The 26,208-nt window shown below is 44.5% G+C and overlaps 1 protein-coding gene across 5 annotated transcripts in view; it reads left to right on the top strand.

Annotated features, from left to right (window-relative positions):
• Positions 1 to 26,208, top strand: part of LOC144723004 (transcriptional enhancer factor TEF-1-like) — an 84,074-nt gene that overhangs the window by 10,544 nt on the left and 47,322 nt on the right. For all 5 annotated transcript variants that reach the window (XM_078601499.1, XM_078601494.1, XM_078601498.1 and 2 more), the window contains exon 2: positions 4,746 to 4,938. In XM_078601499.1, the coding sequence (XP_078457625.1) occupies positions 4,791 to 4,938 (148 nt within the window). In that variant the 5' untranslated portion in view covers positions 4,746 to 4,790. The remainder of the gene's footprint in view (positions 1 to 4,745; positions 4,939 to 26,208) is intronic.

The raw sequence follows: 26,208 nt of genomic DNA, 5'->3' as shown, positions 1-26,208 counted from the left end.
GGCGCAGTTTATAACTCTGGAGATTAACCCACGGGGATAATAAATTCTGACTCAGTTTGAAATCCTAAAATGGGTGCAATTTTAGTTTAGGAGTGGGGGTGGAGGCGTAGGAAGGGGGGTATTCCCCCCCCTACCCCCCCATATGTAGCTCTATATTTGTTGGCTATAGAGCCCTGTTAACGTAATTAACTTGTGATAAATTGGCCTTGTGGAAGGAGCAAGTGCTTTGCAGTGAGCGCCGTAATAAATATTGATGTTGCGTGTTTAATAATTGTTCTTTATAGAGTTAAGTATACATCGGAGACCACTGGTTGATTATAAACATAAACTAATTGTCTCTTTACCGGGTGGCAACTTTTAGGCAGGGCAGCAGTTGAACTCGCATGTGACATGAAGGTAGAAAGTTAAAAACCAGATTTTAAGGTCAGAAAATATCGTGAGAAATGTAGTTTTGTTATTTTTTAAAAATAATATTAACAATAAATAATTTAGAAGCTTTTATCATAATTAGTTTTTATATGTTTTCTCCGTTCCTTAGCATATATTTAATCCAGTGTACACCAGTATTATTTTAAAAGTGCCTTATTCTGAAGTATTTCACAGTTTATTAAAATGCTGTATATGTTAAGCTTCGGATTAATGCGTCTTAACCGAGCAAAACAATGTTTTATTGTTAACGAAAAATATTGAATTTTAAGAGTTTTTTTAATATTTGATTTTAGTTAATATTCCATCAATACGTGAGTTCGACAATTCGTTATAATTATCCACAGTACTGCTTGTCCTAATGCACACACAACCTATATCTTACAATGTATTGAAATGGGTCGCATTCACAAGTCTGATTCGTGTTGCCGGCACTTTACAACAAATGTGTGTACACACAGCATCGTATTTTAAAGGAATAGCAAAACATGTGTGCATGCTGCATCTGGTGTGTGATGCCGGATATATTTTTTAAAGGTTAAACATCCACACGGACATTTAGCACACTCCTGAAGATTATTCAAGTCAAATTGCCTAACAGCCCTAATAAAACTACACGCTACTTGTGTGGTGCTTTCTGTAGTGAAATTGAACGGTGAAATGGCTTTCCAATTATGAATGTAAAATAATGATAAGAATTGCATTTTCCGTGCCTGAGTTGATGAGCAAATTGATGTGAGAAAATATGGGACAGACTTTGGTTAGTTTCTGTGTCGGCATGGGTGGGGGTCCATACAAAGTATATTTAACAATAGGAATCAATTGTTCAACAAGTTGATTTATTCCAACACCATCTGGAATAGATTTCACACAAACGCTCATGTTTAGACCAATAGGCCTTGCTCACGTCTTGCCGTGAGCCAGATTGTTGACTTACTAATGGGCTCCTAATAAGAGTTCATCATTGATGATGAAGGGCTTTTGACCTTGGCATGTCTTTTCCGATGTGAGTGCGTGTGGTCGTAAATCTTATACGCATTTTTTTTGTTATTTAATGGCAACTATCATCATTGAACGAGCTAAAAAAATGGCATTATTTTCAGGGTAGGAATTTTAAAAAAATGTTTATATCTATATGTATATGTATGTATATAATGTGGGGAGCACATTGTATACGTTAGCGCGCTGCGCTACGAACCCGGCGGCCAGAGTTCGATTCCCGCTCACGGCCTAAATTAGTGACGATTATTTAAATCGGTCCTGGGCCCTCCCCTAGGTCGACTCGGCCTCAAATGAGTACCTGCTGCGATGTGGAATCATCACCACTGGGGAGACAAAGGAGGCCGAGCATGGTGCTAGCCACTCACCCCCTCGTGTGCCAGGCTGGCATTCATAGGTACTCGGGTAGCAGCACTTGCTCCTACTGTCTGTTGAAGCTATACGGGGGAATTTTGTCTTTGTATATAATGTGTACACACGCGCACGGAGTTGAACACGGCACAAACCCAAGCCCCCCCACTTTCACGAGAACCCACACCCCATCACAGGGCCCCTCTCAAGCCATGGGACCTTGTGCCCTACAACTGGTGACCTGTGACCTGACTGGTTGCCACGTGACCAGCAAGCCACGATTGTCTCATGTTCATGTCACTTTATCGCCTTCCCTGCCGCACATGCTCGCATAAACAGCACTCGCATGCCTTGCATGTCACTGCACGTTACTGTATTGACCAGAGCTCGCCACTGCCACCTAGATAGCGAGTGTTCAGTAAATATGGTACAGTGCAAGCAGCAGTTTGGCCGATATTAAACTTGGAATTTTCACTGTAAGCATGCTTGAACTCTCCGTTAAGTAAATAATTATCTTGAGTCCGTACCAATTCGCCATTCACCACCCCGCACCCCAGTGACTCGTGGATTTCCACCGTTCAAGATCACTATTTGACTCGAGAACTACATGTTTTAAATGTTGCGAACTTAGCGCCTTCCAGTGGCTGCAGCGGTGGCATGAGGCCGTCACATGCGACAGGTGTGAATTTAAAATCGATTATGGCTCACGCGCCAATGTTCAACTTCTTTCGCACCGTACTTAGCCACCCATGCTAATCGGAGGTGCGGGACACCGCTGCTCACTGTGCCAGGCGCGGTGTTGGAAAATTATCTGTTTCTATATCAGTGGTTCTTAACCTTTACTGCAGCTTTGCACCCATTTGGTTCTCAATGTATTTTTTTATAATGTTAATGAATACAAATGTTTGAAACTTGGTTTGGCGCTTTCGTGACTGCAGGAATTACTCTTTGGTTCTTTCGGTAAAGTCACGTACAAAGAGAAAATAACAAGTTAAATAATAGCATACGACGTTTCGATTGCAACACAAGCAATCATCAGGTACAAATGAAAGAGAAAACAAAACCTAGTAAACTTAGAAATATAATGTAATACAACACAGATAGTCGGCTATCATAACAGTCAACACCCTACCTGGTTGATTACGTTCTTCCAAGATTGCTAAATTTAAGAGAGAGATTAAACACAGAACAGGAGACGTATAGACAGACACGTAAGCAGAGAGAGATAACACAGAGACACACAATGATTTACCTTCTAAAAAAATCTGGCATATTTTGCACCCCCAGAAAGGGCATCTTGCACCCCCAGGGGGGGTGTGTGCACCCCAGGTTAAGAACCACTGTTCTATATTAATTTTTTTTAGAAGTATTTGTTGATTTTCGCATTCTGCTGAACGTAACAGAGTCAAAATAGGTGGTTTGCTTACTTTTTCGGATTGTCCTTGAGAGTCTGGGTTTTAAGAAGCGGTGCGCCCTGAACAAAGGATATAATTTTATGTGCTTAAAAACATAATAGTCTAATTGTTTCATGGATGTTCTCCACATCCTGTGTTCATGTTGCGTTGCATGTAAGCAAATGTGCACTTAGGATATCAACTGGAAATCTCACTTGGCCACATGTTTGCTTCTCACGTATTTCCGTAGTTCCCCCTCTTTATCTTTGGGGGTGGTGGGTGGGGTGGTTGGTGAACCTTTCTTGCTGTGAAATCATCGTCCAGAGCCGAATGTTGAAGAGTGCAAGTCTGTCCGTTACAATGAAGAGTGTCGGTGCAACTGCCACACAGTGACAAACATTACTCTGCCACGAGCGTTGTAATGGAATACTACTGCGTCAGGTTTTTTTTGCGGTTTGTGCTCGACAGCTCTTTCTCCCCATGTGTTTTCGGGTTGGACCCCGATGTATTGTTCGGCACGATGTCCGATGTTTCACTCGACGTGCCGGAAGCTTCTTCTGGAACTGAATACACAGTATTGAGTTCCTGAAGGACATGGTGATGTCAGAAACCATGCTGAAGAACACACAGGTACATCCTGAAAACACATCGGATAGTTGTAATGGATTGTTCAGATGTTTCTCTTGTGAGCACATTAACAGCCTGAGCCACTGGACACACTCCACCTTTCAGGAGGAAGAATTACAATAGGGAACAGCGGTGTGGTCAGGAACGATGGAGTAGGCATGTGAAGTTACTTATAACAAGGGGTGTAATGATAATCCCCTCCTTCGCGATGGAATGAAATGTCAGAAGTCCTGGATTTTTCTGTTTGCGCATAGTCACTTTAAGATGTTTTCTTGTTCATGTTTTTGTTTGTTGCAGTTGCACCCCATTCAAGAGCCGAATGGCTCACAGGGCTATACCAAATACATGAAACTGAAAACTGAAAAAGTCAGGATCGTGTCTCAAGATTTGATTCTTATTTTGAGCATTGTGATTGTGGTGACTCGTACTCGGTGTAGGGGTCACATCGTGAACCTATTACATGCAACATATACAACATATACAAATGTAAAGGAAAAACACTGACAATTACACAATTCAAGCCATTGTTCTGAGCATAAGGATGCATGTTAATAAATGCATTCACACCGATCACCAGCTGGTTTCAGGAACTTGAACAAACACATCCCTAACTCCACAACTCCTCCATCCGACCAGTTGAAGGGCACAGTTGCTGGCAGCACGGCATCCGTGATCTGTTAATTAGATCCGAAACGCGTCGAGGAGGTGGGGAAGTGGGCGCCTTTTTAGCAACTCGTGTGTGGATGTCGTGGGGGGCCCAGCCCTTTCCTTGTTTGTTGTGATAGTTGTCCAGTACAGCGAGGAGAGAACAATGGCCAATTTATTTCCAGCGGAAATGAAACACAAAAAAAAGCTTTTTGGCCGCCGAAATGGTATGACGTCGCCTTTGCGCGGCGAGACGTTGCTCCCGTTCTCACACTGCGCCGGCTTTGGCGTGCCGCTGCGCAGGCTGCCAGGTGATCGGGCCGCGCAGGTGTCGCCGGCGCTGCCAGCATGTCGGACTCGGTGGACAAGCCGATGGATAACGACGCCGAGGGGGTGTGGAGCCCCGACATCGAGCAGAGCTTCCAGGAGGCACTGGCCATCTACCCTCCCTGCGGACGACGGAAAATCATCCTGTCCGACGAGGGCAAGATGTATGGTGAGTGCTGAGCTGCGCGCGCACGCGCTACCGCTTTTCAGGTGCCTTGCCAAGAGTTAGCAGGGGACGGGGGAGGGGGGTGTGGGACGGACATTGGATCCCGGTGTCAACGGTGGGCACGCTCGACTTGCAATCCAGAGGTCCGCCGGTTGAGTTTGGCGCGGCAGTTGTGAAAAAGTGAAATCCTCTTGTCTCTGTCCACCCACAGTTACAGAGTAACCGAGTGTTCCAAAGTTCGTCGATTGGCAGGTCGCGTGCGGTAGGGTGCAGTGTGGGTACTCTGACCTCTCCTGAAAGGTCTGGCTAGTGTGGGAAAGTCTGCCCCCATGATATATCCTCCTTGGGGGCTCTGGAGAGCTCTCTTCTGGCGAGGCTCTTCCGTCGGCAGTTGAGCAAGCAATTGTAGGGCTGCGCCTTTAACTTTTTGCCAAGACTAGGCCAGAGCTGGAAGCAATCTTGCTCAGAAAGCTCTTGGCGATGTGAAATTTTCGGGTAACAGCACCAAAATGGCTCCTTCTGGGATAGCATTTGCTGCTCTATCAAGGCCGTTGATATAAAGGTCAAGTCGAGAGTACTTGTTTTCTGTTCAATGGGAGTGAGCTGTATTGCCATGTCGATTCCAAAAAATTGCGTGCAGGTTTAAAACAAACTACGCTTGCACAGATATATTCTGCATAATCTATGTACACACACTTAGAAACGGAGCCGTATGAAAAGGGACATTTTCGATAGACGTCCAGTAGTTTTGCTTTTACATTTGCTCTTGGTTGGCAATTTCAAGCTTTGTGTGGGTAGATACTCTACCGATAGCAGAATGCGTCATAAGCATTTTAATACATCATTACATCGTGTTTTATGTACGGCGTATATTAAAACACCTATATTTTCTAGGCCAGATTAATAATTTGACAGTTTGATGATAGGTATTGCTTTGCTGCTCATAACGAATATGACATTTTCACCATGACACGCGCTTGCCATTTATGTTCTGATGTTGAAGATGATATATGTAGCCCATTGTTAATCCACCGCTGGATGAAAGCCTCCCCGACGCTGTGTAGGTCATGGCGACCTGAGTTTGATTCCTGGCCAGGGACTTTCAGCAGCCCCATGCCATGTCCGTCATTGGAGGGAGTGGTATGGGGGGCAGTGGAAGGGGGGGTTTGACCATACTTAACCACCCTGGTCAGTTCGAATTGGTATAGGATGCCCCAGGACGATTTTAGATATCAATTTGGCACTGATATTAGCCGTTGCTTGGAATAACATCGTCAGGTTCATTGCGCAGGGCACTACCCACTGTTCTGTCCCCCCCGCCATCCCCTCCGTTCCCCCCTATCTCGTGTCTCTTGTCATAAACGCAATTGATGTTTGTAATATGTGTAGGCATTGCGGACATTTGTATGTTTTTTACTGTGTGGCAGATTTCGGTCCACAGGAATCCATCTCAGCCGAGTTAGGGTCATCTAGTCCCAGCAAAGCATGCGGGAGATGACAGACTGATAATTTAGTGAGTGCAGGTGATTTTTTTTCAGATCTGCCAATGACACCACTACACAATGCCCCCCCCCTCACTCTTGTGAACTGTGCTTTTGGATCTTTTATTTTCTTACAAAACACAAATCGGTATGTGGAACATTAATCGGCGCTCTCTCCGCGGCACATATTATCACGGCGCAAGGCTTTATTTATAGCCAAAAAATAACCTTGGAAATGGGTCAATGGGCTGACCGCCATGCCAACTGTATTAGTCTGGTGACATCGCTTGTTATGTGCACACGCATTAAGAAGGCCTTTGTGTTTGTGTGTGTGTTATATATAGATGAGTGTTGCCTTTACAGGTTTCCACCACTTCTTAAGTGAGGGTCCAGTCAAAGTGCCCACACGTGGCTTTGCATTTAAACGGACGTGTCTGCACGCTTAATTTACGTGTATGTGTTCAGTTTGACATGCCCTCCCCCTCTTTATCACATGGAAGTCATGCAGGTTTCAATGAGAGAACTAGCCCATAGTTGTGGTGTGTAGGTGTAAATCACTCGTGGCTTAATCTAGTTGATACTTCCAAAATGTATTATTAATGAGCAGCTAAAAGTGTTTTTTAAATATTCCCTATTCAACGACTGATTACAAACATATCCCATTATTTTATGATTAGTACTGCACGCACGATGATCAAAGTTATTGAATATTCCGCGTATTATGGGCTCTGTTAGATTCATGCTATGCTCGGGTAATGTGAAGTGCCGTTATGCACGTGGGCTCACAAAAGCAACGGGGGTTTTAATGCAATACTTTCAGAGCATTACGATGTATTGAACAGTCAGGTGCTTTAATTGATTTGCACATACATGTCGACCCTTAACATCAAACACGACTGCAGCTTGGCGTCGCTTTAGATCAAATGAATAATCTGTAATGTGCCACGTGATTTCATTTCCAGCCCTGCAAATATTCAGAAATGTTCATGTGTTGGTATAATGCATGTTCTAGTATTATTGTGTTTGTGTATATTTGCACGTGTGAGTTAGTCGGTAGTGATTGTGCGCATGCACTACAGTATGTGATATGCAAAGAGTTGATGTCCTACACAGCCATCACCATGCTAGCTTTGTAGAGACCCGAGTTAATTTGCAATTAATGCATAGCCATGATTCTTCTGGGTTGATTTGGCCTGAAAGAAATAATACCCGTACACGTTACGAGCGATGTTGTGCGGAGTATATAACAATTAGTACACTGGACTTCATGGGTCGCTGGTTAAATCCATAAGGTCGCTGGTTAAATTCAATGTCCTACTGCAGCAGTTGAAACAATGGTGTACATTTAATTAAATACCCTTCTCCACCTATGGCCTAAACTAACTAAACTAAACTTTTCATTTCACCAGGTAAGGCCCACTCAGCCATAGATCTCTCTTTCAGAAGCGACCTTTGTCACAAATGATAGCTGAACAAAGTTGGCTTATGTGGAAATTTATAGCAGCCAAATCCTGAAAACCCATGTTTCTAAATGTGGAGGGAAAAATCAGAGAACCCAGAGAAAAATCCACGCGAGCACGGGGAGAACATTCAAACTCCAAATAATACAAGCGTCAGGGTTGGGATCGTAAACCCATGATCTCCTCCATACCAGGCGAGGTAGTTAACATCTCGCCACCGCAGCACCTTATAAATGGGTTCACCAGATCTTCTTGGTTCTTTCGGTAAAGTCACGTAGAAGGGAAATAATAAAACAGTCAGTCTATTGGCATGTTTAAGATCTTTGGCCGTTGTGAGAAGATTAGGCTAAAATACCCTCAAGAAGGGCATCCTAGAGCTGTCTAGTGCAGACCCTTTGGCCAGCAGTTGCCTGAGCAAGCAATTGCAGTGCTGCACCTTTAGCTTGCCTCTTTTATAGTTAACCAGTGTAAACAATAGGAGGACATCACATTTGTGGTGGCTGGTCATAGTAGTAGGTGCACATAAGCAAAATAAATTTCGATTTAAAGCTTTCGTGACTGCAGGGATTCATCTTATTGGTTCTTTCGGTAAAGTCACGTAGAATGGAAATAATAAAATAAAACATAATAAAATAATTCTCACGACGTTTCGGCCACAACGCAAGCAGCCATCCTCAGGTGAAGACCAGGTCTGTCGGGGAGACAGCGTCTGACCTGGTCTTCACCTGAGGATGGCTGCTTGCGTTGTGGCCGAAACGTCGTGAGAATTATTTTATTATGTTTTATTTTATTATTTTATTATTTCCATTCTACGTGACTTTACCGAAAGAACCAAGAAGATAAGCAAAATATCCAAAAACAGTTTATCCATGGATCAGTAGCGAGAGATTGTTTGCGCATATATATAATCCGTATAACCTCATTTGAAATTTAGAATTTAGTTTACTGTGAAGTAATTCACAAGTCGTGATGGGCAATGTTCAGTTCATGTTTAGTGTTAACTATAAGGCAAAAGCAGGTAATGTTATAGTGTGAATTATATGGTAAATGTAATGTGTAAAAGACCTTAAAAAATATATAAAAAGGGCATGTTTCAGAAACTATCAATGCCAAATAAGACCTTGCAAATAATAAAGCCATGGCACTGATAAAATAATTAAATTCCTTTCAGCCTTTGTTGAAAATGTGAAAGTCCTTGTGCTTTCTAGGCAAATGAAGAATGCTGGCACAAAAAAGTCTAATCTTCCGTGATGTCATCCCTGCTCCAACACCCCTCCCCATTTTTGCCACCTCACCTCTCCGTTCCGTTTGCCAGGAGCCGCAGTGCAACCCACAATTTTAATTATGGCTTCGATATTCTTGAGTGGCTCAAATCCTGGATCCACACAGTTAAAAATCCCATCCGAATCTGTGTGAGAGACCATTTGTTTCGGGTATCTTGCATTCTATCTTGTGCTTTCTGCCAGGATACCCCTCATCAAATGAACGTGTGTATGTACGTTGACCTTCTTTCGCACCGTACGTAACCAACCGTGCTAATCGGAGGTGCGGGGGAAGGACAACAAACGAAACACAGAAAGCAGTTCTAAAGAAATAAGTTTTCAATCTAGATTTAAGTAAAACATTTTTAGAGGCATCGTCAATTTCATTCGAAATGTGTTGCTTATGCATAGCTATAGGGTTAACTTTGTCTCCTCCGATGAGCATGGTTGGCTAGGTACGGTGCGAAAGAAGTTCAACATACATCGGGTAATGAGCTGAAAAACTAAAGTATATTTTAACGTGTAATTGTAGATTGAAGTAAAACATTTTTAGAGGCATCGTCAATTTCATTCGAAATGTGTTGCTTATGCATAGCTATAGGGTTAACTTTGTCTCCTCCGATGAGCATGGTTGGCTACGTACGGTGCGAAAGAAGTTCAACATACATCGGGTAATGAGCTGAAAAACTAAATTATATTTTAACGGCGTGTAATTGTTGCTCAAACGTTCATACTTGGCAAAATTAACGTTTCAGTTAACTTAAACTGAAGGGTTTCTGAGCGAATACAATGATCCGTGTTTGTTTTTTGGTGGGGCCAAATGTTGGACTTATTCCAAAATCTTGTCATTAACGCCCCAAGATTGTCACGTTTACAAATATATTATTTATATGTGCCAATGAAGCTCGCCGGTGGCTTAAGATTTTCATGACTGAATTTCAGTGATTTTCATGAAGCCCTTGAAAAATGTATAAACTCTTTGCTTTAGGAGGTGTAGAATGGATTTATTTAGATGTCATATTGATTCATGGCCTTGGATAACTCGAGACCTATGGCAGTAAAGACCAAAAAAATTAAACCTGGCAGCAACAACAACAACAAAACATTTGCCCCTGAGAATTTTTATATTTAATTTCGCTTGCGAGCAAGATGCAGCCTTTGGGCTGCGGCACGAAATGTGCGGAGGCCTGCCTCAAAGATGGTGTACATGTGGCCTGACCGACCGGCCTACTGTGCGTGTGAAAAACAGATGGCAAAGGAAGTGGGACTTGAGGCAGAGGAGGCGGCGAAGGTGGGGGGAGCGTGAGTTGGATAAGGGAACTGGGGGGGAGGGCAAGCGGCTGAGTCATCTCAAAGATTTACAAAGAATGGATTGGTGTGCGGAGACCCAATGAAAACGCGTTGACACAGACAGATGTAGGCGTTCCTTAGACGTAAGTTTTGTTAGTTTGTTAAAAAAATGGTTACTCAACTTTTATCCCCCCCCGCCCGCCCTTCAAACCCAGAAAGGAGGGTTGCAAGTTAAGTCATGCATTCCGAGAAACAGAAATGCTATCGCAGGGAAAGTAAAATGCTTAACTTGAGCTTGGCCATTTGTGTCCGGAGCGGTGGAGTGCCATGAGATGTGAGTAGTTGATGACGTTAGGTTAAAGGAATGTGTGATAAGTATACGACATGCCACTGTCTCACCCACAGAGGAATCTTGCTTCTGGCATTTTTATGATCTAATACCTTTACTGACTGACTATAGTAGTGCCACTGTATTTTGGTTGTCTAATTCGTTTTACGGTTTACCTTTGTCCCCCCCAATTTTTGTAATGCCGAATGGTTTATCGTGCCTTTTTCATATTTGAAATGGACCACAGCCACCCTTTTTTCACGTAGATCGTTGGTATCATTACACAGTGCCTACATCGCCCATTAAATGTGCTGCGATCTTATCAGATCGCGTAAGCCAAGCAAGGGGTGAGCCTGATGAATAGTGCTTGGATGAGGGAACCACCATGCTCGACAGGGTTGGCTGTAGTCTGCGGGGCAACGTGCACGGTTCTCGTATCCCCATCTATACTTCCACATTTATGCTCGCTGCTTTAATTGACCCGCACTGACCAGAGTGGTGAAGCGTGATCGTGTAACCCTCACAACCCGCATGGCAAGAGGCTTAACAAAAGGGCTGCACCGGTACATATTGTTAGTTTGTGGAAGAGACGACCCAATATAAATGCCGTAGCAGGGCGAATGAAGTTAGTGGGAATGATGAATCGCCTTCAATTTCGCGGGGAGGCTTTGACATTTATCCGCTACAATCTTCATGGGGAATTTCAAGGAACAAAAATAATAGCCGCTTCACGTTTGGCATGGAGTAAAAAAAAAATAGGACACAAAAGAGCACGGTCTCACTAAATATGTGCTCGTGAGAATAAGATGAATTACAGCCGTGTATGGCCCGAGGCGATGGGGCCCCCAGTGTCTGGCCGGCTCTCCTGCAGACATGGCAAAAGTGAGTGATAAATGTTAGTTTTAATCTTGGCCACCTCGACAGCGTGGATATATTAAAGGGCAAAAGGAAGCATCGCAAAGATCGGATGTCCTACACAGTGGGTCATGAGGGGCCGACTATTGAATGACTTTGTGCAGTCTGGCGTCCTTGCTTGTTTGTTAGTAATGAACAAAGATATAGACAGTTTTTGTTTGGTCTTTGTAGTCCAATTTGGTCGGCATTTTGGAGAATTTAACGTAATCTGGACGAAACATAGATCTCTCATATTTTAATTATCGGACATATTCAACAAGTTTTCCTTTTCGCCAACTATCACATTTAATACATTTGAAATTGATGTCGAAAGCACTTAAATAATGATTGCCAATCATCGTTAAATGTAAATGTTGTTAGTCATTAGCATTACTCTCTTATTATCATCTGATTACTTTTTTTATACCACTGTACTACCAATAACCATAATAATTTACAGCTTTGTGTTTTTTTTCAATGAACTCCACGAGGAAAGCCTTCCCATGTGGTGTGAGTAAGTGAGGTCGGTTGACCATAACTGCAGGTTAGTGAATGGGACTGCCCCAGGACCCATTCAGATATCACTCACCACTGGCATTGGCCATGGTCAGGAATCAAAACTCGAGTCACTGAGTTTTGTAACGCAGTGAGCTTACAACCCCACCTTCCCACCCGTCCAGACCTCCAGATGTTTGTTCGGGGCCAGTAAAGATTGGTGCATAGCCATGCTGATCGAAACTGCCAGGTAATAATGGTTCGCATTGTGTAAAGTAAGCGGTCTTATTAAACGTGTGCCGGAGTTTGCACGTCTTTCTATTAAGTGCCCTTAACAGACGTATATGGAATTTGAATTCAAATGCTGCATACTGTTGACCTCTAACATGTGTGACTAATGGCTGAAAATAATTGCAACTTGTCTAAGGACAAAGGGGGTCCCTGCTGGCACTTGGGTTTTCAACGATAATAAAAATGTCTTCATCTGTGGTTAAACTTGCCATCATCGGAACCACCTCTCTCATGCGTATGTAATTGATTCTAAACACGTGTTATGTGTCATGGCCCCTTTCAATAATGCCTCACTCGCTTCAAAAGGCACTAAGTTGGCAGACTTCGTTCACTCTGTTATTTGTGCTTTTCGGGAGATTAAACAGATTCTAGGCGAAAGAGGAAGCAGCCGTGTTCTTGGCAGAGCAGCAAATCAAACGTGTTTTTTTCATCCGCTTAAAGTATACTTTTATCGTCGTGTTCGATTGACGGTTCAATAAACCATCAGTATGTTTTAGCTTGCTGTTGTACGTGGATTGGTACGAAAATCGCAGCATTTTATAGGTAAAAATCTTGAACTCCCATTGTGTTTTTTTTTAATTCAGAAGTTTGTGTTTTGATATTTTCACCAGAATGTTATACTGTATGTTTTAATCCTCCCTCGATAATGGCATCTTTAGAATGTGTGTCATTTACCATTTCTAAGAAGCACGGTGTTTCTTAGAGATGCCATGCCCACCTTAATGTATGCCCCCCTCCCTCCCCGCAGCAACTCCATAGCCGCCACCCAGATGGCACCTCGCTCCGACCCTCCCATTGTGTTACATATTCAACTTTGTCTCGGTGCATATTTACGCATATTTACGCATATATATATCCCGTCTTACGCATTTCCACCGCTATGGCCAGAGACGTTAGTAGAAGGACACAAAAAGCGAAGTAGGGGATTGTGACCCTGGCTTGCCATCTGCAAGGCTTTGTTGCCACAGGAGGGCATATGGACTGTTAACAGCTTGCGGTTTTGAGGTTGCCTTGAGCATCGCTGAATGGAAACAAGAGGCGAGAAGCGGAGCCACGGCTTTTGTTTCTGCCACAGTTGGGGTGGCGTCTGCTAATGAACACCGAGGAAGTGTTAGCCAGTCCACCTCCCGTCGGAAAGGGGAGAAAAAAAACACAGAAAGGAAGCGAGAGAGAGAAAAAAAGGCACGCCGATAAATAAATAAGTAAATTATAACCCAGGCAACTGAGCCCCGCTGTAGCTATAGTGATTGTACGTGCGTGCGAGCCTTTGTATTGTGCATTCCGCTGGTCCACGTGATATCTTTTGAGCCTGTTGAGTCGCTCTCTTTGGATGTTGGGGAGCGGAGGCGGTGGTGGTGGTGGGGGGAGCAAGAGATGAGGAGCCGGGGCCTCCCGGTTCGTAGGGTGGGACCCAGAAGAGAGGAGTGGTGGTGGGGGGGGGAAGAGAGTCCAGGAAAAAAAGGAAAACCCTCCCTCGCAGCAGCCCACGACAGAAGGCGAATGCACGCCAGGTATGAGAGGCATCTCGGGCAGCATTGAGGCTGCGAGCAGTGGTGGTGGCTTGTGAATAGCCACCCATGGCAGCTGGAGGCGTCTGTTGTGAAGGGGGGGGGGTGTTGGGTTGTGGGATGGGAGGGATGGGAGGGAGGGACCCCCCCCCCTTCCTCATTCATTGACTCAAAGGGAAGGAAGCGATGGGCTGGCTGGCAGGGGGGGGGGCTTTGGGGATGGGAGGGAGGGGGGCAGTGAGGGAAGAAGGGGTGGGTGGAGCTCGGTTGGGAGAGGCTGTTGAGTTGTGGATTTTGTGGAAGGTGGTTGTGGGGTTCGGGGAGTTGAGAGGGGAGGGAGAGAGGCAGGAGTGAGTGCAACACAGCAGATTAATGGGCGTTACCAGGGGGATCCGTCTGAGGTCGAACAATGCCCGCTTCAGGCCTCATTTATTTCTGTCTGGCTCCTTCCATTTGCCAGGGCCCCCACCCCACCATCACCCCCCCTCCCGACTCTGCCGTCCCTACCATCCCCCACACCCCCTGTTCCTCACCACCACCACCAGCAAGCACCCTCCCTCGTCCACCCCAAGCACTGCTGCTGCACCTTGTGTGCTGACGCTCGGTGTTGTGTTGCCTGGGAAACAGGGCGTTTGGGAGATAACAAAGGCAGGCTGAGAGCGTTGGGAGCGCCAAGGGTCAGTGCACCCTAAAGGGGATTTTGGTTTTGCTTTAAAGCCGCGAGACCACGCCCCCCCCCCCATGGCTCTGTTTTTTGCACTCCCCCCCCCTCCCACATCTTTTGTGGCTGCTTTTCCTCCTAAACAAAAAAAATCGTCCCCTTCTTAAGTTGCTGCCAGTGTTGTCTATAAATTAAGAAACTTGTTTACATAACACCTGTGTGTGCAAGCTTTTTTTTCTTCTCCCTTTTATATTTGTTTTTTGTTTTCTCGTCCACCGTACAACACCACCAACTGGCTTTAACAACCAGAAACTTTTAGTTGTGGAGGCTGCAGCAGGGGTGTGGGATCGTGTGCGGGTTAAACGTCGCCTTGCTCCACTTCCACACACTCGCACACGTTTTTGGATGGAACTTATTAAGTTAAACTTGATTTTTCCCTCCCCCCACACCGCCTTCCAGCAAATAAGGATGCATAGTGTCAGCCGCCGACTGTGTCACAATGTCCCTGGGTCCTTACAAATAACTACGTACCCTGCGTTACTTCACTTCGGGTGCAATTACGTAGTCAACATTGTCTCCGCCGGATAACCGTCGGGTGTCGAGTTCGTCACCGAGCCTCCTCTGCAATGGAAATTTTAATTCTCAGGATAATGCCGGTGACGCTGCGTGACATCACTGCCCAGGAGCCCCACTACATATAAAGCATCTGGTTTCGGCCGGAGTCATCCGAGGCGGAGTTGGCCAGGCCTGGAAAAACAAAACTCATTGTGGTGATTATTATGGGCCGGAATGCACCTGGGTACGACAGCCGGGGAAGAATCTGGAGCGTGCTTTTTTTTGAGGCCCTGTTTCCAGTGGCCTCCCGCTTAAGGCCGTCACTGTCACATATTTGAATTGTTCCATTGATTATAGAATCTTTTGTTGTGTTTGGGTCAATTGAAACATGTTTGTGCGTATGTGTGGCTTGTGTCCTTCAACACGGAAGACCTGGCTTTGTGCTCATTGTACTTAAGCGCATGGCTTCGTGATCCGCAGTGGATTGATTGAATTATACTAAATTAATGTGCACCGCGTTCTCATGGACTGTTTGCGTTCTCCGCAACTAACTACATTTTTAGGGGAGAATATGAATGAAGCTGCGTTGTAAACAAAAAAAAATGCGTTTATAACACGTGATTTTTGTGGGATATTTTTTTTAAAAGAAACAATTCCTTTACTTTTATAAATTACATTTCGATTTAAAACTTTCGTGACTGCAGGAATCAAGTTTCTTGGTTATTTCGGTAAATTCACCTAGCTATAAAATTCAATTTTAATAAAAAAAAAAGCATTTTATTAGAAAAGCAAATAAACATTTCTTTTTTTATTTTAGTTTCATTTTCTATCTACATGACTTTACCGAAAGAACCAAGAATATTTTAAATATATTATATGCATGTGTCTGGATTTTTAAGTTCAGGACAGATTTTTTTGATGGGGGCTTGCCCCCCCCCCCACCTCATGAACATTTTATAATTTAGCTTCTTGGCCACAATTGTATAACTTGTTGAAATAAAGAAATAATTGCATTCAAAGATGACAATAAACGAGCGTACAAATACATTTCGCCGTCTATGAAAACGTCCTTGGACTGCCTCGCCGTCTGCCAGCTCACAAATGAATGGAGGAAGGTAACAATGTAATAAATTAGTTTTGTCAGTCAACTTGGTGAATCATACGATGGAAAGAAAGAGCCAGGAGGAGGGTAGAGGATGATGGGGTATGGGAGAGAGAGGGGGGCTTGCGGGGTAGTGGTTTAAAAAAAAAATCTTGCTGTAAAAATACAGCCATCCATCTTGCACGCGGTTTGGGCAGTGCCGGTAGCTAAAAGCAGCTGGAAGCACTCTATTGGAAGCGGGCAGCGTTGGGTTACACCCGCCTTCTGTAAGAGGATAGGGCCCAGATTAGCTAAAACAGTCGCACGCAGCTGTCCCCACGGTCCGTGGGCTGTGCCTGCGATGATGGGGGCACGCTGTTGCGTAAACTTGGCGTGCTTCTACACCTGTCGAATGGCTAGCGGCGCTTGAGCGTGGCCTCCTTTTTTTTCTCTTAGCCACGCTCCGTGATGCCGCCACGTCGAACGCGTTGAGACGACCCCCCCCCCTCTGCAGGTGCGGGCGATTTTTTTTTCTTCCCCGCAAAACGCGAAAAGTTTTTGGCGGACCTTACCGTCATCGTCAGCCTTGATCAATCTACTGCGCGGATGAAGGTTTTTCCAAGCCCGTCGCCGTCTGTCATGTTCACGGGATACACCGGTGCGCCGAGCGCCTGCTTACGCATGTGCCGATTTCATCGTTCCGTCTTCTTGGTTAGAGGCATTGTTGGATGTTGTTCCATTCCTCGCCTTCTCTTGGTCACTATTCTTGGAGCAACGCTATTATGGCTGCTATTAATCCCGATTAAACAATGTACAGTTCAATTTGAACTCCAGAAATGATCTGAGTGTAAGAAAAAAGTGCTAAATCTCGTGTGTTTTGTATTCAAATATGAAGCCAATTTGAGACTGGAGCAATTTGAAATACAGCAATGGCAAAGTTCCATCGGATAGAAAAATGCACAAATCCACGTTAATTATTTATAAGCATATATATAATCATATGCATATACATGTGTGCTTGTGCAAAGTTAAACCTGTCCAGTCTGCCAAGACCGTATTGTTTGGAGACTCTTTGCCAAAATATGCCCAAAATTTTGATTTTAAACTTTCACATACGAAAACCAGTGTTTGTACTCTCGCGTAGGTTTTTGTTTCTTTTCGGCGATGCTGTTACAGCTCTCCAATGTGTTTTCGGGTCATATCACGCGCCGTTAAACACCGTGCTCAACGTTTCATATCCTGGAGAAGCTCCTGGCACGCAGAGTGAAATGTCGGACGTGATGCCGAAACAACGCATGGTGGTCCAACCCAAAAACGCAACGGAGAGCTAAACCAGTGGTTTTTTTTGACTGTGCGAAACATAAATGCCAAATCACCACTTTTATCGGACCCATTGGTAGGAACAAAAAAAAACGCGTGCTTTTGTTCTTTTCTCAGCATGTTCTTTTTCTCCAATGCTCGTGGAGTATTGTACAATTTTTGTTGGTTCATGAATGTGGCATGGGAGGAGTGTGCATGCCTTAAAGGCATGCTGTACAAAACAAACAAACGAAAGTGACTCCATGTCATTTTCAGCAGGGGAGTTCTTTTCCATTAAAGTTTGCCGTTTTATGTGACTAATGTACGGTCGACTTCTCACGGTGAATTATATGACACGCGTGCTTTTGCAAGGTCTCTCACCTGTTCCCTTTCACTGCTTCACAATGCTTCCTGTACATTGCCTTCGTGTTGAATGCGTCCCTGATTTATTGACTGTGTGCACAAGAGGAGACCCAAATCCTCGTTTTTGGTTCCAACACAACCCAAATGTGGGAAGGATGTCTTGAAACAAACCAGCTCGGTTTTACCGGGCACGCCTTGATGACGTTCAGTGCTAAGGGCCCTTGCGTGGAAATACAGTAGATGTCCCATGGGAAATTAATTTGGCACATGTAAAAAAAAATGGAACAAAAACTGAAAAGTGCACAGACGAAGCATGGAGAGATGCATGCTTGGAATTGTATTGAGTGACAGAGGCATCACATGGGTGAGAGAAAGTAAGCAGGTTAATGATATTATTAAAACTATGAAAATAAAAGTAAAGTGGGCTTGGGCAGGACACGTCGCCTGGAAAGTATGGTGACCGATGGTCAAGAATAATGAGGGAGTGGCAGCCAAGGCACAGGAGCACATCTAAATGGTGGTTCACCAAGGAGGTTGAGCGATTAAACCAGCTCACGTGCAGAGCTGGGTGGATTTCTCCATCGCAGGATTGCGAAGGATGTTGGGGGGGGGTAGACCTTGATCCAGCAGTGGATTGACCGAGGGCAAAGGTGATGGATGATGAATGGCATAATCTTTCTAAATCCGTGGAGCGATCTCGCTGCCCACAGGTGGACGTGACGGCAGCGGCTAGCGCCCAGGCAACAGAAAATGCGTGCCACATGCCGCTACGCTGACCACATGACACGGTGGAGGGGGGCTAGGGTTACGGTAGTTGGCTTCAGATTTATGATGTACAATGCATTCATATTAGCACTCTTGGTGTCTTTGCACCTATTCGGCATTTATATTAAGGAACCTTGAGCCTCTTCGTTGTTGCAATTATCATGATTTACAGCTTTATGTCAATGCACTGCTGGATATAAAGCCTCTCCATGGCCTATCGGTCTTGGGGGTTGTTTGGCCATACTTCATCATGCTGTTTGAAGAAGGCCAGAACTGGTTCCGATGTTGCCCGTGGCTGAGAATGGAAACTCTCGTCCGCCGCTGTGCCGCCACTTCTTGACTAACGTTAAAACAATTGTAGCAGTAGGGCTTTTGTTGTTTTTTATTTTATCTGTATAAGTAATACATTTTTATTGAAAATAAAGATTGAACATTCACGGAATAGTTTTTGCAAGAATTTCAAGAATGTTGTCCGCACTTTACATTTCCAAGTAGTGATGTGTTTTTATTTCCATATTCAGTATTTAAAATTAATTTACATTCCAATTGCTTTGTGCTATTGCAAAGTATGGAATATCGAAGTGGCTTTTAGAGCGTGGTGTTTGCAGTTACTCTGAATCAAAACGTATTTTAAAAGCATGTGTGCTTACAATAATCAAAATGCCATATTTTCATAAGTACTATGTTTATAAATGACAAGGTCACCGGAGTGCTTTTAATGGAAGTGCAGGTGTAGATCGTGTTTACCCCCCCACGTTCCCCCACTACCCATCCCCTCTCCACCATCATTTTTCCCTCGTCCCCCCCCCTCCCGCTCCCCCATCCCCTTTCATTTCAATTTGTTTTAACTCCCGCATCTGGGGATTGAACGCGTCTGCTTTGTATGGCTCTGCTTTTGAGCGGAGTATACAACCAGATTAGTGCAGATCACTTGGGCTGATTTTAGAACCGCCAGGAGCCAATGCTTTGCAGGCACCAGGGGCAGATCTGAGAGGAGGAAGAGAGCGGGCGGGCGGGTGGAGGGCGGCTTGGTAAAGCCTGGATGGCTGGTAATACCAGCCCTAGAGGCAGTAACCAGATCTGGGCGAGAACTCTGGCCAGAGAAACGGGGTTAAGCACTAAAGGAGCCATTCAATGTCTCGCAGATCTTCAGACTCATATTTTTGCGCACACTCCCTGAACGCACGCGCGCACGCGCCGTTTTCTCACGCGTTTTCTTCCGACGTGGGATCGCCTTTGAAAATAACCGCGGCTTTTGATTTTTGCCAACTAAGCGCGTGGGTGGCTAACGTGTGCGGCAGTGGCGTCGGGTGTCAGGCCGCCAGCCACGGATGCGAGCGCTGTGCACAATATCATCGCGCTCTTTGTCGCCGGGCTGCTGCCACGTGTGCGACGTGGCGGTTGTTTTCCGTGTGCCGCGCGCGTTATGAATCGACGTCCGAACAAATCGCCCGGCAGCTCGCCCGAGTTCGTCGGGTCTCGGGAAGCTAAGCGAGCTTTGGGCCTGTTGCGGTGTTTGGAATGTGCGACCAACGCGCATTTAAGCAGGTCGTTATAGGCTGCTGATGAGTGGGGCAATGCAGCGAAATTCGCTGGATTGACGGTGCTGGCTGCATGCCATGAATCAGACATTGATCGCCCTCTGTTTTTCCGACATTGTCTCGGGATGTGGTCACATTTAGACGCTGCATCAACCCAGAATTGTTTTGTGTTTTATCGCCATTGCCTATGCTCTGTGGCACTTTGCGGAGTCTGCGTCTGTCGATACATGTCACGGCATGTTGGGTCCTGTTCCAGAACTGTTGTTGCCAGATGTTTTCAATTTTGCGTTGATTTCGAATGGTTTAGTCTGTTTTTTTGCTGTATGTGTTATTTTGAAAATCTGCCAAGACTAAAAGACGAGTGATAAATTACAAAGCTGACCACTTGCAACAGATGGTGAATGTGCGATTGGAACAATGCCTGTCCACTCCATATTAATACTATTTCTTGCAAAATAGGGCGAACATACTTTATTAGTACCGTATTTTGTAAGACCTGCCACACTTTTTTGCCGGTGGTCACGTAACCTAAAAATGTCTATATTCTATTTGATATGGTGTAACATATTACTTGATATGATCTCAAATGTTAAGGTCTGGCTAGACGTTCATCTCCTGAATTCTGCCTGATAAAAAATAATTACGTGGATTTAAAGTTAGTGCTGTCGATAAAACTGCTATTCTTATTATAGTATTTCTTTTGAAGTAATATAGGAATGCACTTTTAGGTTTGTACATTTTACACAGTGACTAGGTAGCTTTAAGTAAGGAATACTGGATTGAGAATATGTTTTCCCCTTTTTTCTGGTAACAAAACAGGTGTTAAGATTTTTATTTAAAGCTTTCGTGACTGCAGGGATTCATATTCTTGGTTCTTTCTGTAAAGTCACGTAGAAGGGAAACAATAAAATACTAAAAATATAAAACAATAAAATATCACACCTGATGACGATTGCTTGTGTTGCAGTCATCATCAGGTGTGATGATGATTGCTTCTGTTGCAGTCGAAACGTCGTGAGAATTTTATTGTTTTATATTTTTATTATTTTATTGTTTCCCTTCTACGTGACTTTACCGAAAGAATCAAGAATAGGTGTTAAAATGTTAAAACACCAAACTGAAACCTTTTACAAGGAATCATGTCTGCATTAACCACAATACTTGTGGTCAGAATGCAAACAAAAACATACTCTGATAGCATATCCATTGTCTTTGAAACTGATTGGTCCACACCAGAGACAGCTTTCTTTGGAGCCCTAGTCTCAAACGGTGTTAGACCAGAGGATGCCAAAAGGCGTACTATATTATTTTATTATCTTCATAATAATTATTCTCAGCCTCTGGCAATGACTCTGTGGTTGGTTGACCATACTTTGCTATGCTGGTGAGTGCAGGTTGGTGAACGGGGGAATGGATTCGTCCGTATCTCTCTCGCCACTAATTGTATCTCTTGCTGAGAATCAAACTGGTCTCCAGGCTTGTAGCGCAGTGCACTAATAACTGCGCCACCACTCCATCCCATTTTACTCTCTTGCACTATATTCCCCATATCTCCGATTAGCACGGTTGGCTATGTACTGTGCGAAAGCAGTTCTACATACATAGTTTCACAGTACAGTTGCTTTTTCCCTCCCACCCATTGTGATATGTCGTGAGGCAGACTCCATTTCGAACTCGCAGAGTAGTGCTACCCTTCCATGGAAGTAGATTTCACAGAATTACCACAGAAAGACCCCCTTCAACTGATCTCTGGTCTGGCAGTAGGGGGGGGGGGGCAGCGCTTTCCCATAATTTTCGTAGCTTTACAGGCAAACCAAATACTTATAATTGCCTTTGCTGGATTATTCGCCAAATAAAGTGCAGAAGCAATTTAAAAATGAGCACCCGTTGCGTTTGATCGTTTTCAGGCGTGGTATTCCTGTGTTGTCTGATCGTTTCCAGTGTCCTCTGTTCGCGGTCTGATTCCGCCTTCGATTCCGTCACCCAATTCCCCGCGTTGCACCCATTTACACGTTTCCTGTGCTCGTGCGCAATGTGTCTCTTCGCAGGTTGTGCCGCAACACGCATGACATCTTTGCAAAGGGCAGGTGCTTTCCACGCCCCCCCCCTCCCACCTCCTTCCCCGTTAATATCTGTGCTGTGGCACGAGCTGTGGCATTAGCGGCAAAGCACTCTTACTTCCTCCCCCTTCACAAATTCCCCAGTCCCATAGGAACACTAACACACATGTACACAACACACACACACGTGGGCACCCGGGTTTAAGGAGTAAGCACACCACCGGCATAGGTTAAACTTTTCAAGGTGCATCTAAAATGGGTTTTAACATTTAGTTTTTTTGTTGGTATTTTTTTTATTTTGCTGACCGCAAGCACAAGTGATAATTAGTGTCAGTAGTGTCTGAAACATTCAAAGCTTGCGTGTCCTTAATCTTGTTGGCCTTTGGTCTGGTTTAAGTTTCTGATTGTGCACTTGTTTTACATGTTTAGTTAAGTTGTAAAGATATAGCTTGGAATCAAGGTCACGACTGACATGTATTGGCATAGGCGACATGAATGAACAATGGTGATGAGAAATGATGTGCTGTGTGTACATTTGGCTGCAGTTATTATATAAATAGTGCTTATGAAACGTGGTGGATGCCAAGATGTAAGTAATGTTTGCAGTGTGGTGAAGATGGTGGCACACTGCAGATAAGGTTATGAAAGATGACAAATTATATTTCAGTCTGAACACAACCGACCTTAATGTTTAAACAGTCCAAACAAAAGCTGCCAAAGTCGTTTTAAGAGGAGAACTTGGGACATTACCAGTTTCAGCCGCTGTTGCATTTCAAAGGCCTTTGCACTGCAAGTTTAAACATCGAAAAAATCACGAAAGCATTTTTTTAAAGCAGCGGAAATTAAATAATGGGCAATATTTACAGCGATTCAACATTTCATTTATTTTTGTCCCAAGTCTGGGAAATCTGAGCCGTTTCTGGACAACCAATTTTTCTTTAAAAAAATAATTTTGCTCACTTTTTTCTGGGCTACTTGCCCAAGCATTAAAAAAAATTTAACCCGTAAAAACAAAGTTTTTCACTCTAAATCCTTTATATGCGTGGCAGCTCGAGTCCTCTCGTCCTCTGGCTTGAGATGGCTGCCACCTATGGGTCAGATGATTGTCTGCCAGCATTAAGCAACTGGTAATTAAATATTGAAAACATTTTCCCTAAACAGTGTAAAATTTTGGAAAAAAAATTTCACAAAAAGTAATTGTCACGCACAACGAGTCTGTGGAAAATGTCAGCTCGATTGGATCACGGGAAGTGGGTTAAAAAACGACTGAAAGATTTGCACGGTCCTAAGCAAGCAAGCAAGCACGCAAGCAAGCACGCAAACTTAATATAAAGGATTTAAAAAGTACATTCATGATGCATTACATTTAAAAGGCATAACATAGACAATAGCGCTTTGGAGAGGCCGGAGAGTAGGAAAGGCGGGGAGGGATGGATGCAGTGCATAAGACGCGCAGAGCCATATTTTTAGTTAAATTGTAAACAAGAAAAAAGTTTGCTCGCCACAAGAGACCTACATGGTGTAATTGAAGCGACAGTAAATTTCACCCCCCCCCCTTCTCGGTTTGTCGAGAATATATTTTTTTCTATTGAGGCGTGCAGCGTGTCCCCTGGCCTTGGACTAAATCAATGAATGCACATGAAGGCAGTGATTAGCTGTCTCTGCATGTAGACGCATTGGGTGCTCCAGGTTTGTGAATCTTAATTGGTCTCAGGTGCGGCAGCTCGGTGACTCCCTACGGACGCGTTTATCACATCAATGCCAGGTGATTATTGTCCTGCATCGACTTGCTATTGATCGTCGGCAACCCATGCCAGCAGCGTTACGAGAGACACGGAGGATTTTTTTCTTGTGTGTGGAGTTGTTTTTTTCTTAGGCCGTCCGCCCGCCCTCCCGCCCGCCCTTGTGCAGAGGGAAGAAATCAAATAAAATAGAAAAAATATTAGGGCCGGGGATATTATTTTTCCCTTCAAAATAAACTTTCCTTTCAACAAGTCGTTTAGCGACTCTACATCATTTAACATCGCCTTACAGATGTATCTTCGGAAGTGGGCGGGCGGGCGGGGTGGGGTGAGAAAGAGAAAAATAAATTAACGGCAAATTTCGACTTGGCTATTCATATGTGAAATACATTGTCAAAGGCAATTTGCAAGTGATGGATACGCCTTTGGCTGCTTAATAGGCGCACAAGAAGTCATGTTCATGAAAGGCAGAGCCTTCACAGCCACCGCGTGCTCTATTTTGCATGACTGCGGCGTGCAGGCTGCTAACAGACCGGGTGGGATTGCTATAGAAACCTCTGCAGGTAGCATTACAGCACAAAAGCGGGTCCGTACCCATGCGCGCTTTTTTCCTTTGCCCAGAAAAAACAAACAGAAAAAGATTGTGCAGCTTAATTCATTGTGCAAAGATGGAATATTGCACTGCGAGTAAAAAGTAAATTAGTAGCCCATTGTGGAGCGTTAAAAGCCTCACTGACTGCCGCAACAATAGCTATGCTGCGCTTAAAGCTGTTGGTTTTATCTTTTGAAAATGTCGCTCTTAAAAAAAAAATTTGCACACCAACCGGTAGTGCACTTTGCTCTGCTTGCAACCAATGCAATGCACCTTTCCAATAAGGCATGCTGGGATATATTTTATTGTTGTCGTAATCTTCATGGAAAAGAACGCGAATGCAAACCACGGGGCTTGAGTCCTCCAATTAAACTTTCTATTGCGGCGTTGCCGAGGCTGGTTACAGGTTTACCTGAAAAGCATAATCGTGTGCGGGCATGAGTCCCTCCGTGTGCCAGAATGCGCCAGGTATGCAGATGCTAGCAGTCGCGCGCCTTGATTGCTCCTAAAGCACTGAGCTGGCATAACTTCGTCGTCTGTCGACGTATATTGCACATCTGTCGGCATTTCGAGACACGCAGAAAGCGCGCGTCGATATGATCGTTTAACAGATCATCAGCATTGGCGTTGAGTTGCTCAAACATGTACTCAATACCACTGCGAGTGCTGCTAGGGCGGCGAAGACATTCCTTGTTCGGTACGAGATGATGAAAATGCACTCCTCCAAATCATATAACACATTTATGTCAGCGTGCGAATATTGGCCATTTTTTTTTATCACCGATCAACTTTTCTGGCCAGGCAGTGTGTCATCTCTGTGTGGCTTTAGCTTTCTCAGAAGTTCTATCGGATTCCTCTGTTTTGTTCCGTCTGAATGGCTGGCCGTGCTTGAATCCTATCACTCGGCAAGACTTGTTAAAAGAGCTTCGTCTGCCCAGTGTTTGCCGCACTTGGTCCATCACTTTAAGACTCTCTACCAGCATCTGGCAACCTATTGCAGGGGGCTGTGGAGGGATTATTTGATGTCGTGAAGCAAATGAATGAATAAGCCAACCATCATAAAACCTTGGGTGCTCTTTCATACTTCCCTCGAAAGCTGTTGCTGCGCCATTACTCGCATTGAGGTTTTGTTTCACAAGCAGTACACTAAAATAATATATGTGGAACGGTGGGTTTACGGTGGTTAGCCGACCACGCGATAAACCCAGCGACGCGAGTTTGATTTCCGACCACGGCTAACATCAGTGCCACGTGATGTCTGTACCACTCCTGGTCCCCCACCTCTCCCCCTCCCCGCTTCCTCATCAACCCGCTGCACTGGCCACCATGGTGAAGTATGGGGGAGGACAACCCCCCCCCCCCCCCCGTGGCTCCCCATACACACAGCATAGGGGCAGGCCTTCATCCAGCAGTAGATTGACTGGAGTCTGTAAATGATGTGTATTATTATTTTTATTATTTAATCTTCACAGCACGGGTATATACGTGTTTGCTGTGGGGTATACATTCCTAACATTTTTTTGGCCATGGTGAACCAAGCACGTGTGTGTGTGTTATTGTGTATGTCCGAGCATCAATTCCGCCGCACACATTTTTAACAAATAC

The sequence above is a fragment of the Lampetra planeri genome, chromosome 16 (genome assembly GCF_965212315.1).
Source record: "Lampetra planeri chromosome 16, kcLamPlan1.2.h2, whole genome shotgun sequence".
Taxonomy (NCBI): domain Eukaryota; kingdom Metazoa; phylum Chordata; class Hyperoartia; order Petromyzontiformes; family Petromyzontidae; genus Lampetra; species Lampetra planeri.
Note: the sequence above shows the minus strand (reverse complement) of the source record. Positions and strands in the feature narration are given on the sequence as shown.